Source organism: Triplophysa dalaica, unplaced genomic scaffold, assembly GCF_015846415.1.
Source record: "Triplophysa dalaica isolate WHDGS20190420 unplaced genomic scaffold, ASM1584641v1 Contig1, whole genome shotgun sequence".
In the NCBI taxonomy this organism is placed as follows: Eukaryota; Metazoa; Chordata; class Actinopteri; order Cypriniformes; family Nemacheilidae; genus Triplophysa; species Triplophysa dalaica.
In genome coordinates this window covers 556,643-570,000 of record NW_026622635.1, presented here as the reverse complement: position 1 = coordinate 570,000, position 13,358 = coordinate 556,643, and the positions used below count along the sequence as shown (strand labels likewise).

The 13,358-nt window shown below is 44.9% G+C and overlaps 1 protein-coding gene across 1 annotated transcript; it reads left to right on the top strand.

Moving 5' to 3' along the window:
• The first annotated feature begins 10,060 nt into the window (after positions 1-10,060).
• LOC130416198 (zinc finger BED domain-containing protein 5-like) lies at positions 10,061-12,510 on the top strand. The gene has a single exon (XM_056742253.1). It carries the CDS (start codon positions 10,288-10,290, stop codon positions 12,094-12,096), a length of 1,809 nt encoding a protein of 602 aa, XP_056598231.1. The 5' UTR covers positions 10,061-10,287; the 3' UTR covers positions 12,097-12,510.
• The last annotated feature ends 848 nt before the right edge of the window (positions 12,511-13,358 follow it).

Sequence of the window (13,358 nt, the reverse complement as noted above, 5' to 3'; positions counted from 1 at the left end):
GTCTCAAAGATTAAGCCATGCAGGTCTAAGTGCACACGGCCGGTACAGTGAAACTGCGAATGGCTCATTAAATCAGTTATGGTTCCTTTGATCGCTTCCAGTTACTTGGATAACTGTGGTAATTCCAGAGCTAATACATGCAAACGAGCGTTGACCCGGGCCTCCTCGCGGGGGACCAGGGGATACGTGCATTTATCAGCCCCAAAACCCAACCGGGTCTGACGTCCTCGGGCGGTGGCCCGGTCTCTTTGGTGACTCAAGATAACCTCGGGCCGATCGCGCGCCCTCGCGGCGGCGACGACTCATTCGAATGTCTGACCTATCAACTTTCGATGGTACTCTAGGCGCCTACCATGGTGACCACAGGTGACGGGGAATCGGGGTTCGATTCCGGATAGGGAGCCTGAGAAACGGCTACCACATCCAAGGAAGGCAGCAGGCGCGCAAATCAGCCGGACTTCGAGGAGTCTTGCTTAGACGATTTTGGGGATGTGGTGACGCCGCTGAGCCCGCAGCGAGTTCATCGATCTCTCTCTTGAAAACCCACTTGCCAGAGAGCGGAGTCGGAGATAACTTCAAAGAACCCGTATCGTTAAATGGTCGGTCGAGGCTGAGAGCGATGGCGCGGAATGGAAGTCAGCCCCCGAAGTCTGTAGGCATGCAACTCTGCCGCAGTTTGATCTGCTGGGGCGATCTTTGAGAGGGCTATGTAGTCAAGAAGAAACGCTCTAAGCAACAGGCCTACCGTGATAGTGCCGTGCAGATACAGAGCAAGAGGTCTGGAGGGGCCTAGGTTTCCATCTGCCCTCTTCCTCCTGAACCGCGAGAGGTGACACTATGACCGGGACAGGTTGTTCAATAAATAACTGTCTGGATACAGGCGGTTGTGCTTTGGCAGACGCTTCTGTCCAATGATTGTTGGTGGAAACCCATCCCGGATGGTAGGTCGCCCGGTTAAACAAGCTACCATGGAGAAGCGTAGGGGTTGCGCGACTTCATTAGAGCCAGACCCCCTCCGTGCCCCCCTGGCCAGGGTACACGGTGCTGACGGTGGCCAAGGCGTTAACAACAATGGAATTGACGGACGACTAAGAGAGTGCTCGGTGGTTCTCACGCGCGTTAGGGAGAGTGACATCGCGATGATGGGAACCCAGACTACTCATAACGACCAACCCGGAACAAGTGGTGATGCTCGAGAAGCCGCTGCGACAGTGCAAACTGTCGATGAGTGGGAGGATGACTCTGCCATGGTCATTGCTCCGGCAGCCCAGGTCACAGCAACTGGGCTGGTGATCCGAATGCCTTACGTGGCACACAGGTGCGCACTATGTGGAGTATCGATGGTGACACTGGTACAACTGAGGAGGCATACCAAAGTAGTGCATAGCGGTGTCTTGGTAAGATATATGTCTATCTCGTGCGGGAAAACGGCCCCCAACCATCATGCGATCGCTTTCCACGTCCCTAAATGCAGGGGCCATCAGGTGGCGAGGCCCCCGGGCCCCGTCCAATGTGAAGCTTGCGATGCCAAGTTCGGTACCAAGTGGGGCCTCAGTATCCACGAGATGCATGTCCACCCCGCTGTGCGCAACCGGAAACGGATTGCGTCGCTGATGGCGACACTTGGCCCCATTGGGGAGGCGGTGGAGGCAGGAACTACGCGGGCCTCGTTGGTAGGTGACCCGGACGCTTCGACTAGTTCGAAGCGCATGCGAGTAAATGTCTCTATGGATGGTGGAGTTATGCCACTCGAGCCTGTTGCGAGTTCGCCGGTCCCTCACACAACAACCTCCCGGTCAGAGAGCGGGCTCAAGGTACGTCTCCGAGAGCTCGTTCGCGAAATGATCGATGCGTTGGAGGGCGACGACGCGGACAACATCCCAGTCCTAAAAGCTTGGTTGGAAGGCAGTGACCAGTTACCTGCAATGGTCGAGGCAGCAACTTCCTCACTGCTTCAGGGGTTGACTCCTGAAGCAAGAAATGGCTCAGCACCCTCTCGCCGCAAAAGAGGTCGTGTTCCCCATAGTGTTCTGCGTAGACTGCCTAAGGGCCAGCTTCGGAAGGAAGTCTACAGCAGGTGTCAGCACTTGTATCAAATTGACCCAGCCCGCCTGGCGGGGGAGATCCTGGACGGAGCGGTTCCGATGAGGTGCCAGATCCCCCTGCATTCGGTATTCAGGGCGTACAAGAGCAAGTGGGAAGAAAAAACATTTTTCCGCGGGCTGGTTCATTTCAGGGCGGGGGAACACGCGGACAACGATCTCCTGGCTGGGCTCATTTCGGAAGAGGAGGTGTTGCTCTGCCTTCGACAAGTGTCGAAGAATTCCGCCCCGGGTCCGGATGGTATCGGTAAGCAGGATTTGCTTGAATGGGACCCTGAGGGTGAGGCCCTCACACGTATGTTCAACATGTGGTGGGTCACTGGAATCATTCCTACACGCCTGAAGTGTTGTCGAACGATACTGCTACCCAAATCAGTAGATCCTAGGCTGGCGAGGGAGATCGGAAACTGGAGGCCGATCACCATTGGATCAATGATTTTACGGGTATTCACTAGGATCCTGTCGAAGCGACTGGCTCCGGCCTGTCCGCTCCACCCTAGTCAGAGGGGGTTCCGTCCTACCCCCGGATGTTCTGAAAACATCGAGGTCCTCCGGGGCCTGATCCGTCACTGCAAGACCGAGTGTAGCAGCCCACTCGCAGTGGTGTCGATTGACTTCGCTCAGGCTTTTGACTCGGTTTCCCATGAGCATCTGCTCGCAGCGCTCGGAATGGTTAAGGTGGACCTACACATGGTAGAGATGATCCAGCAACTCTACACGGACAGCGTGTCACGGTCGGAGGTGGTGTCACTCCGAGTATAGCATTGAGGGTAGGTGTAAAGCAAGGTGATTCCTTATCCCCGCTATTTTTTAACCTGGCCATGGATCCTCTCATCAATGAAGTCGAAAGAGGTGGTAACGGGTATCTTTTCGAAGGTCATTCGGTGTCGAGTCTGGCGTTCGCCGATGACCTCGTGCTGGTAAGCGGGTCCTGGACGGGAATGGCAAATCATCTGAAGGTATTGGACTCCTTTTGTCAAGTGACCGGCCTTAAAGTCAATCTGAGGAAATGCTTCGGCTTCCACGTCCGGGCTTGCAAGGGCGCGTACACGATCAATGACTGTCCCCCATGGGTTCTGGGGGGTACGGCCCTGCAACTGTCAGGCCTCGAGGAATCTTTCCGGTACCTCGGGGCCCAATGCAATCCTTGGGTTGGGATTGTTAAGCCGGATCAGGCCAGTATTCTTGACAAGTGGATGAGACGTCTGGCAGCGTCTCCACTTAAACCATCTCAGAAAGTGACACTGCTAAACCGGCACGCGATACCCCGACTCCACTACCTGGCCGATCATGCCGAGCTCGGATTGGCCGCTCTAAACCGCTTGGACGGGATCATTAAGGGTGCCGTGAAGGAATGGTTGCACCTTCCACGGTCAACTTGTGATGGGTTATTATATGCAAGGAACCGGGATGGTGGCCTGGGGATCTGCAAACTCGCCCGACAAGCCCCGGCAAACCAAGCGAGAAGATGGTTATGGTTGTCTATATCCTCAAACGAAGTGGTGAAAGCGTTAGGTACAAGCGACTGGGCGAAGGATCATTTCAGGCAATTGTGGCGGAGGGCAGGGGGGGGCGATGATGAGATTCCACAGTTGGGACTGTGGAATGTGAACGCAAATGGAGACGAGCCCTGCCCGCTGACGCCTGCCTGCCCGTGGCCGTGTGATTGGAGGGCCGATGAATTCAGTAGGTGGACAGAGCTGCCTGTTCAGGGCAGGGGAATTGCCAAATTTAAAGGTTGCCGGGCAAGCAACAATTGGCTGAGAATGCACAAGGGTTTCACCGAGCGCTGCTTCATTGCGGCGCTGCAGGTGAGAGCGAACGTGTACCCCACAGCGGAATCCATAGTCCGAGGAAGGCCCAAGACAACAACAGCCTCATGCAGACTCTGTTCGGCGCGGTTGGAATGGGTTTCTCACATTCTCGGACAGTGTCCCCGAATGCAATCTATAGAGATATATAGGGCACCACAAGATGTGTCGTCTCCTGGCGACCGAGGCTGAAGGCCTGGGATGGGAGGTCCGCCGAGAATGGTCGTTCACAGCACGCAGAATACTCACACACTCCAGAGGCCCTTCTGCTGTCTAATAAATCACTTCTCACAGATTCCAGCACACACACACTCAGGCCTTATGGTCTGAGATTTAGATTTTTTTCTGGGTACATTCTACCGACTTTATACCATAAAAGTATCTCACAATTTTTAAAACATATTTGTAATCAACAAAATATATATTATATTTTTTCATTTGACAATGCTCTTCTTGCTTTAATCAAAACGACTTTATTCTTCGGCTGCCATTATGTCTCATGCGCTCACAGTGAGCCAAACTCACACATACTCTACGCCCTTCAAATCTTTATCTGACTCCTCTCCTATCTTCTACACACTCTTGTTTCTCTTATGTGCTCAAATAGTTTTTCTATTAATCCCAAATGCACACTTTATTTTGCATTTATCTTTTTTTCTCAAATACTTTTATTACCACATGAAACTTTAACACAGACAAAATGCAAAAACTTACACCTAGTCTCGAAACGCACACCTCTTTAAACATCAAGACACCTAACACTCCTTCTCATACATTTTACTGGACAAACATTATACAGCAGTTTTCACTTTTTTGCTTCATGCACTCTCTCTCTCATTCACTTTGTCAAACACACACATTTGGAGCCTCCTTGCCTCCCACTTTTGCACATACACTCACACCCTCTGTTTCTCACACACACACACAAACAGTCTCACAGGCTGAGTTTTTTTTTTTTTAATCTTTCTCCCTCACTCCTGGATTTTTCGATCGTCACAATACAATATACAAAAACATTAAAAATATATCACAACGCGTTCATAACCCCAACGTGACCTTTTTCCTAACAGGATTTTTCACGCTACCAAGCGCGCAAACCGCACTTTCAGTGTGACTTGACCCCAAAGCAAGATTTATATCCTCTTGATATCATCTGCCCCACTGGCAGGAACTTATATACAATTTCTCCGCGTACCTACACTCTTTCATACACACAATCACACACACACTTTTCTTGAGATCTGGATACCCTAAAGACTTGGCAAACTAGTGCAATTTCTAACATTAAATTTTGTTCAATTTAGGATAGGCTTTAAGAGGACAAACGACATTCAGAGTTTACCTTTAGCTGACCGCACAAAACTTATACTATAAAGCAAATATGCTCACCTGTTTTAGGGCCCTTTTTTGTGCGATCAGCTTGTCTGGTTCACCCGTCACAGCCGTCAGCCTCCAGCCCTCTAACCTGGATCACGTCTCGGGGTCACCAAATATGTCGTGGCGAATCGGCCTTCCATCGCAGAAAGAAATCTCAGAGACAAGGGTTCCAGGTGCCAAGAGTTAAAACTTTATTTGCCCGGACAAACAAATTGGGATATTCAGAGTTCATCTGAAGGGATCCAACGAATACATATCTGACTCCATCTTTTATACATTGTTTTCCAGTTGTTATCACAGTTTAAACCAATCATGTGTGCATGACATCGTCTTCTTCCAATCAGGTTTCATATGACATCACTTTTTCATTAGCCCGTCCCTCAGCGCTCATAGTTCCGGCCTAACATATTAGGATTTAATGGTTGTGTGCGCCCCTCAAAAACAAGTGCCTCTTTATCTTGACACTTTCCTGGGGGTTTCGGACGATACATGATTTAACCATGTTTTTATTAAAGATGAGCTCATGGTTTACCGATAATGTGCTACCAGTGTCCTCGGTTGTATGCGATTTAATTAAACTTCTCTACAAAAGTGTGTGGGGAGTTCGTCTTAGTGTTAAAAGACATTTGGTGTGTGTGCAGATGTTCAAGTGTTCAGACTCATAACATTACTTTGTTAAAATGAGCTCACTGTTTAGAGATACCAGCGTCCTTGACTCTATGAGACAAACCAAACTTCCTTATTAAAACTTATTTGTGGTGTACGTGCAGCTAAGATAAAATGCTTGTTGTTCATGCAGGTGTTCATGAGCTCATACTTATACACGAGGCCCAATATTGTTTAATAAGAATACATGAAACCTATAACTAACTAAATTTAATATTTTATATAAGAAAACTCAACACTATAATAGAAAAACCACCATATAGGTCCGTATCATCCGGGGCATTGAAGACAGCCGGGCCTTTTGTACAGTGGCCATGAAACCACTATTCTGCCCGTTTCCAATTTACACATACGGTCTACAGATGAAAAGGAAGTGTGGCCATGAAACCACTATTGTGTGCCCATATGCAATTTACCGAGACGGTCTACAGATGACAAGGAAAGTGTGGCAATGAAACCACTTTTGTGCCCATTTGCAATTTACACAGATGACAAGGAAAGCACTATTCTGCTCGGCGTCAGTTTATGCCATAGGTATGTGATAATATTGAAAGAGGTTATAGGTTTCAAATATAGAAATGAGCAAAACTGAACCGAGGACAATTATTTGAATGTAAACTAGAGTTACCTGTTGTATCAAAATTAACCTTGTGATGTAATGTTCTGTGTTTTGTCTAGGCCTCAGCCATTGAGGATGCAGAAAAGGGAATTGCAAGCACTGTCATGGGGATTTACACAATTCGAGGAGACGGTTCTACAAAACCAGATGATGTAGGCATTGTGATCGAGGACATCAAGGTTTTGAGTAATCTAGACTGTGTGATTTTGGCATTCATCATGCTGAACGGTCTAATTTATGAAACATCATTGCAGGGGCCCTTTAAAGATCACAGACATTGTATAGCTAAACATTTTTCAGCTATATCACACATTACAATATGCTGTACACAGTTACCTTTTGGTGTATTTTCTTTTATAATTTATATTTCAGTTTTAATACGGTCCTCATTCAATTGAATTATTTGATACTGCTTAGTTCACCTTGTTTACTAATTCGTTCAGGTAGTTACTTTGTTGTCAAACAGAGAATTCAGTCATTGTATTTTTCAATTTCATTAACAATTTATATTATAATATAATATTAAAGAAACCTACTCTTGTTTTCAGAATTCCTCTTGCAGTGGAAGTGTCTATTAAGCAAATATTGGAAGAACGGTCAGCAAAAATCAACTCAAATCAAAACTGCAAGTTAAAATGAACCGCTCATCTGTGCTGGATGGTGCAATCCCTGGATTTACAACACTCTCATACAATCCAAACAACAGAATGGTCATCAGGTTTTCTGATGATAGAGGGAAGTTTGAAGAAGCCATTGATCTGGGTGGTCCTAGGCGAGAATTTTTCCGGCTACTCCCAGTGGCACTGATGCAGTCATCAATGTTTGAAGGAAAAGAGGGCAGTCTCAACTTGGTACTTGATTCCCAAGGTATACATTTATATTTCTGCTTTTTTAAAACTTGTATTCCAAATTTTATAATGATTATTTTTTTCTGTGAAATCTGCAGTATTTACATGATCTCTAATTTTATATCAGCCTTCAGGGAGGACAGATATTTCACTGCAGGGAGAGCAGTTACAGTCAGTCTTGTACATGGAGGACCAGCACCGGGTTGTTTATCGAAGACCCTCTTTGACAGCTTATTTCAGGGCCCCGACACGTGCAAACTTGTTTTGGACGATGTAGCGGATTGTGAGCTTTATAATAAAATCATAAAGGTTTGCTTACAAACTACAGTATAAAAGTCATATTTCCTTATACAATCATGCTTTATCAGATTTAGTTAAAATTGTGTTTGTTAATAAATACAAAGCTTACTATAGCAATATTACTATATTAATGGAAAACATTTCTGAAACATTTCCTAACTTTTACTTGAAATGGATGTGTCATTTATTACCGTGTAGGTTTCCGAAGCCACAACTCTAGAAGAGCTACAACACTCAACAGAGCCCATCATGGACTATCTCGCCAACGCAGGTAGTCTTAGGCCATTAAAAAGCATTTCCGACAGGGACAGGCTGGTTGAAGACATAATGATGTTTCAGGTTGTGAATCGAGTTCGTGGACCATTTGAAAGGTTTGTTAGAACGTCAAAAATATACCTAGCCCATTGGATTAAAATTTATAAACAAAAGTTTAATCCTAATGAAATGCAAGAAGTTCTATTAATCCACTGGTTCTCAACCGGTGGGGCGCGCCCCCCCGGACACTCTCCCGGGGGGGCGCGAGTAGACTACAGGATGGGAGAGAAAAAAAAAACTGAAATTTTTTTTTTTTTAACATTTTTTTTATCACTAAACTACTTTCATAAAAAGTTATAGTTGTGTATATACATAACTCCTGAATAAAAATTAAAATGTGTTTGGACTGATTTAAAAAAAAAGAGTTTTGAACAAATTTGATTGGTTTGTGGATAGTGAGCGCAAATGCAGGTGAAAAGCGGTTTTATTAAGCGAGTCATTGAGTCGTTCATTCAAACGATTCGTTCAAACGGCCGATTCATCAAGAATGAGACAGATGTTTGTGCATGGGTCATTGAATCCATGACTCAATCGATTCGTTCAAAACACTGAATCATTCAAAACAAGATTGATTGTTGCTGTGAGATGCGCTATGCTGTGATCTTTGTTTGGATTCATCGGATCTATTTTCGCTGCTAAAATAGACCAAAACAGTCATTATTTCGTCAAAAATGTAAGTGACTTACTATTAATAACTTGTTTGTTGAACTGTCATATGAAATCAATGTCACATTTTCAATCGTGAGGTGATGGTAAATTAAGTGACGGTCAATTGTCAGCTCTCTTGGTCGTCAGGTCGTGTGATGCATGTTGCTGAACTGCATTCAAAAGTTATAAATATAAAATCACCACATTTAACTGCACTATGTCAATTTAGTTTATTTGTGTGTGCTGCGCTCATAGACTTTAGAAAACGGCGCTCATTTGTTTGATTTCTCCTCGAGAAGCTGCGCAAGCCTCAAAAGTCCGAAACTGTCTTATTCGTTTTTTCATATTCGTCATTTGGTGGCTCTCAATTGTCAAAAACAACCCTCAAAATAATTGCTACGGATGCGAAAAATGCAGAAAATTGAACCATCAGAATTAATTTTTATGACGGGCGGAAGTTTCAGAGATTGCAAACATATAAAACCTGAGGTCCTATTTAGTTATATATATATAGCCTATATATATATATATATATAAAACGAATAAACTAGTCAGAATATAGGCTACAGCTAAAGCTTTCCTTTAGTTTTTGTGAAATACACGCAGCCACGCACACAAAAAAACATTTTTAAATACATTTATGTTGTTAATAAATAAAAAACACTAAATTGTTGTAACAGCAATATCTCCAAGTTTTGTTTTTCACTGTAAAAATGTAATGATTTGCCAATGCAAAGAGAGTACCGCCACCTTTTCCCCCACTTCAAGCACTGCTTATAACACAAACAAATCATCCTCCTGGCGACTTGTTTTTGTCAATGTGACAAATCCAGCAAATTTTACTGTTGTTTTTGGAGACTTTTGTGGTGTTTGGAGACTCGAAAGCACGAGTCACTCTGCAGTTAGGCCTACTGTTCACAACGAGCAGCGGGTGCTGCCGTTAGCCCCTCTCCCGTCCAAAAGCACTTCAAGGCGGTCAGACTCTCAGTAGCCTCACGCAGCACTCAGAGCAGAGAGGAGACACACACCCCTCCGCGTCCAGGCTGCAAATGAATCGCGCATGCGCATGGCCGCCGCCGTTCCCGCCCTAGCTTGCAGAGCGGGTTGTAAATGTAAATGCTCACTCACTCAAAATACAAAAATAAATAACTGCGATTTAAATTGACTCAAGACATAGCTCTCCATTCACTCTAGTCTAGTCTCTTGCCAAGTTCACTTGTGCCAGCTCTCGCTAGTCTGTTATCAATCTCGATTTACATAGGCCTTTACTACAAAACCCCAACAGTCTTTTTAAAGACTAAACCCACAAACATTTTTGTTAAAGATTAGATCAAATCTCAGCCCTTGCCAGTATTTTTTTTTAACCGCTAGGCAGTAGCTACACTTAGCTAAAACAACCCACACGACTAAGACACACACACACACACACTACAATCTTTAAGTATTCAAATAAAATCTGAATTGTCTGCAAAATAATTATTTTGTTCGTTTAATTAAAGATCGTCCCTAAGTCCCGATTGATTAGCCCCTGATACGTCTCTCAACACAGCCACACACACAGTTACATATTGCCTAAACTTTATTTAAAACACATAACAAAAATGGAGAAATTTCTTGTGCGGACCAACAAGCCAACCGACGCACCACCAGCTGCAAAAAAGCTTAGAAGGTACGATGAAGCATACCTGCAGTTTGGGTTTACAGTTACGGCTGATCTGAGACCTCAGTGTGTCGTGTGTGCCGAGGTGCTGGCAAACGACAGTATGAAGCCCTGCAAATTAAAAAGGCACCTCGAAACAAAGCATCCTGGCATTAAAAATAAGCCAGCTGAATATTTTAAAAGAAAGCTTGATGGCCTCCATCAGCAACAGGCAACCATTTCAGTGCACAGCACTGTGTCTAAACAGTGTTTGGAGGCATCGTATGTAGTGGCCAAAAGAATCGGTAAACTGGGTAAACCGCATACAATCGCAGAGACTCTCATTTTGCCGGCAGCGCAAGACATGTGCAGAATAATGATAGGCGATAGTGCAGCAGCCAAACTCGGTGCAGTACCACTGTCCAATGACACAGTCGCTAGGAGAATTGTAGACATGTCCAATGATATCAGAGAGCAACTGATCGAGTTTGTAAAAAAGAGTCCTTACTACGCGCTGCAGCTGGACGAATCCACTGATATTGCTGGGCAGGCACAGCTCCTCACCTATGTCAGGTATCTACGGGACAAGGCGATTGAGGAGGATGTACTGTTTTGCCGGCCTCTTCAGTTGCACACTACAGGAGAAGCCATTTTCAATGTCCTTAATATTTTTATCCTTGAAAATGGTTTGGCTTGGGACCGATGCGTTGGCCTATGCACGGATGGTGCGCAGGCAATGACGGGGCGTGAGCGTGGCCTAGCTGCTCGAGTTCAGCAAGTAGCTCCACTTGTGAAATGGACACATTGCATGGTCCATCGCGAAGCACTAGCTGCTAAAAAAATGCCGGTTCTTTTTGACTCCGTGCTGAACCAATCCGTGAAAATGATAAATCTTATCAAATCACGGCCGTTAAACTCTCGCTTGTTTGGGGTCCTCTGCCAGGAGATGGGGTCAGGGCACGAACAGCTGCTTCTGCACACTGAAGTTCGCTGGCTCTCCAGGGGGCGGGTGCTACAGCGGTTGTATGAGCTTCGAGAGGAGGTGAAGTGGTTTTTGACAGAAATCAAATCAGATCTGGCGAAGCATCTGGATGACACTATGTGGCTTGCGTCTCTGTCCTATTTGGTCGATATATTTGACCGCTTGAATGGCCTCAACCTGTCTTTGCAAGGCCGCGGAACTCATATTTTGATCCTTGCAGACAAAGTGCACGCCTTCACACAAAAACTAGACCTCTGGCATGGCCGCATCAGTCAAGGGAACTGCGACATGTTTCCCAGCCTTGCAGACTTTATCACTGATGCAGGCACGTCACACGATTTCTCATCCCTATTTCAATCAGCGTCTGAGCACCTGTCAGCAATGAGAAAACAATTTGCGACGTACTTTAAAGAGGATTATCGCTCTTTTGCGTGGGTTCGAGATCCGTTTGTGTGCACAGCAAACGAGCTATCAATTGATATGCAGGAACAGCTTATTGAGCTGAAGAGTGACAGTAGACTGAAGGAACTCTTTAACTCCTGCCCTCTTTCGTCATTCTGGGCAGCATTGATGCAGGAATATCCTGAACTCTGTGACGTCGCCATGAAGATTCTCCTTCCTTTCGCGTCGACATATCTGTGTGAGGCAGGATTCTCAAAAATGACTGCACTCAAAACGAAATACCGCAATCGTGCACAAATCGAGGATGATCTGAGACTATGTTTATCAAACATTGAGCCAAGAATTGGGGATCTTTGCAAGGCAAAGCAGGCTCAGGTCTCGCATTAACATCACGTACCTGCAAGCTTCTGTTACAAAATGCAGATGATACCTACTATTAGGCCTAGTAATAATAACCATAATAAAGCATACATTAATATCAGAGGTCTGGTGCAAATTCCCAATTATAGCAATAGCCTAGTAATGATAATAGGCCTATACTGATGATAATAATAATAATAACAACAACAACAACAATAAAGCATTTAACCTCATATAATTATATAGCAATAGCCTAGTAATGATGATAGGCGTACTACTACTCATAATAATAATAATAATGTCTGCAAGCTCACATTAGAAGTCTGGTTCTACTGCCAATTATAACAATAGCCTAGTAATGATAATAGGCCTACCTACAGCTACTGATGATAATAATAATAATAATGTGGGCCTAAAGATAATAGCCGGCCGGCCATCCATCCTTCCATCCATCCTTCCATCCATCCAAGGTTGTGTGGTGTGGGGGGGGGGGGGGGCGCTGGGGCCCCAACTGCAATGAAGCAGCTTTGGGGGGCCCAGCTTGCAAAAGGTTGAGAACCCCTGTATTAATCAATGTTATTTAATAGGGATGAGCGAGTACAGCATTATCTGTATCTGTTAACCATATGAATTATCTGTATCCGTATCTGTACTCGGACTGGGCGGGAATTAACCTGGAAATTGGGTCGGGATGTCTTGGAATGGGCTGGGCTTTAACCGGTATGTTATTTTAAGCATGCAATTGATATGGGTTGATCAGAAATTGTTATATTTATTGCTGATTATAAAACTATTTACATGACAGCATCAGCATTGAGCTTCAGATCAATGGTTTTGATCACGATAACAAACGAACTATATACAGAATAAGTTTTGCAACAATGAATACAACACATGCGGTTGCAATTATGAAGTAAAATGTAATGAACAAGAGTTTTCATCTCAACATAACTTTATTTTCTTAACTTTGAATTAAAAACTGGCTAGAGCCAGCTGACGGTTTAAAAAAGACAGTCAGAGACGCATTCTACCAAGCACCACGTCTGAACAAACCCCACGTTTACCAAACTCTACTGGTTAATAAGTAAGTACTACAAACCGAAATAAAAAACAAACCTGAAGCTGAAGAAACCCTTAACGGAAAAGACCCGCGAACCTGAGTGACTGAGGGAGAGACATGTGTAGAGGAGGGGCGCTGTGACTATCACAGAACGCAGACACAGTCAGTTACCCAATGAGGATTTATATTAAATCCGAGCACAGATATTGACTCGTATTACTCGTATAAT

Excerpts from the sequence above, each read along its gene's own strand:
- LOC130416198 (XM_056742253.1), top strand. The coding sequence starts at position 10,288 with ATGGAGAAATTTCTTGTGCGGACCAACAAGCCAACCGACGCACCACCA.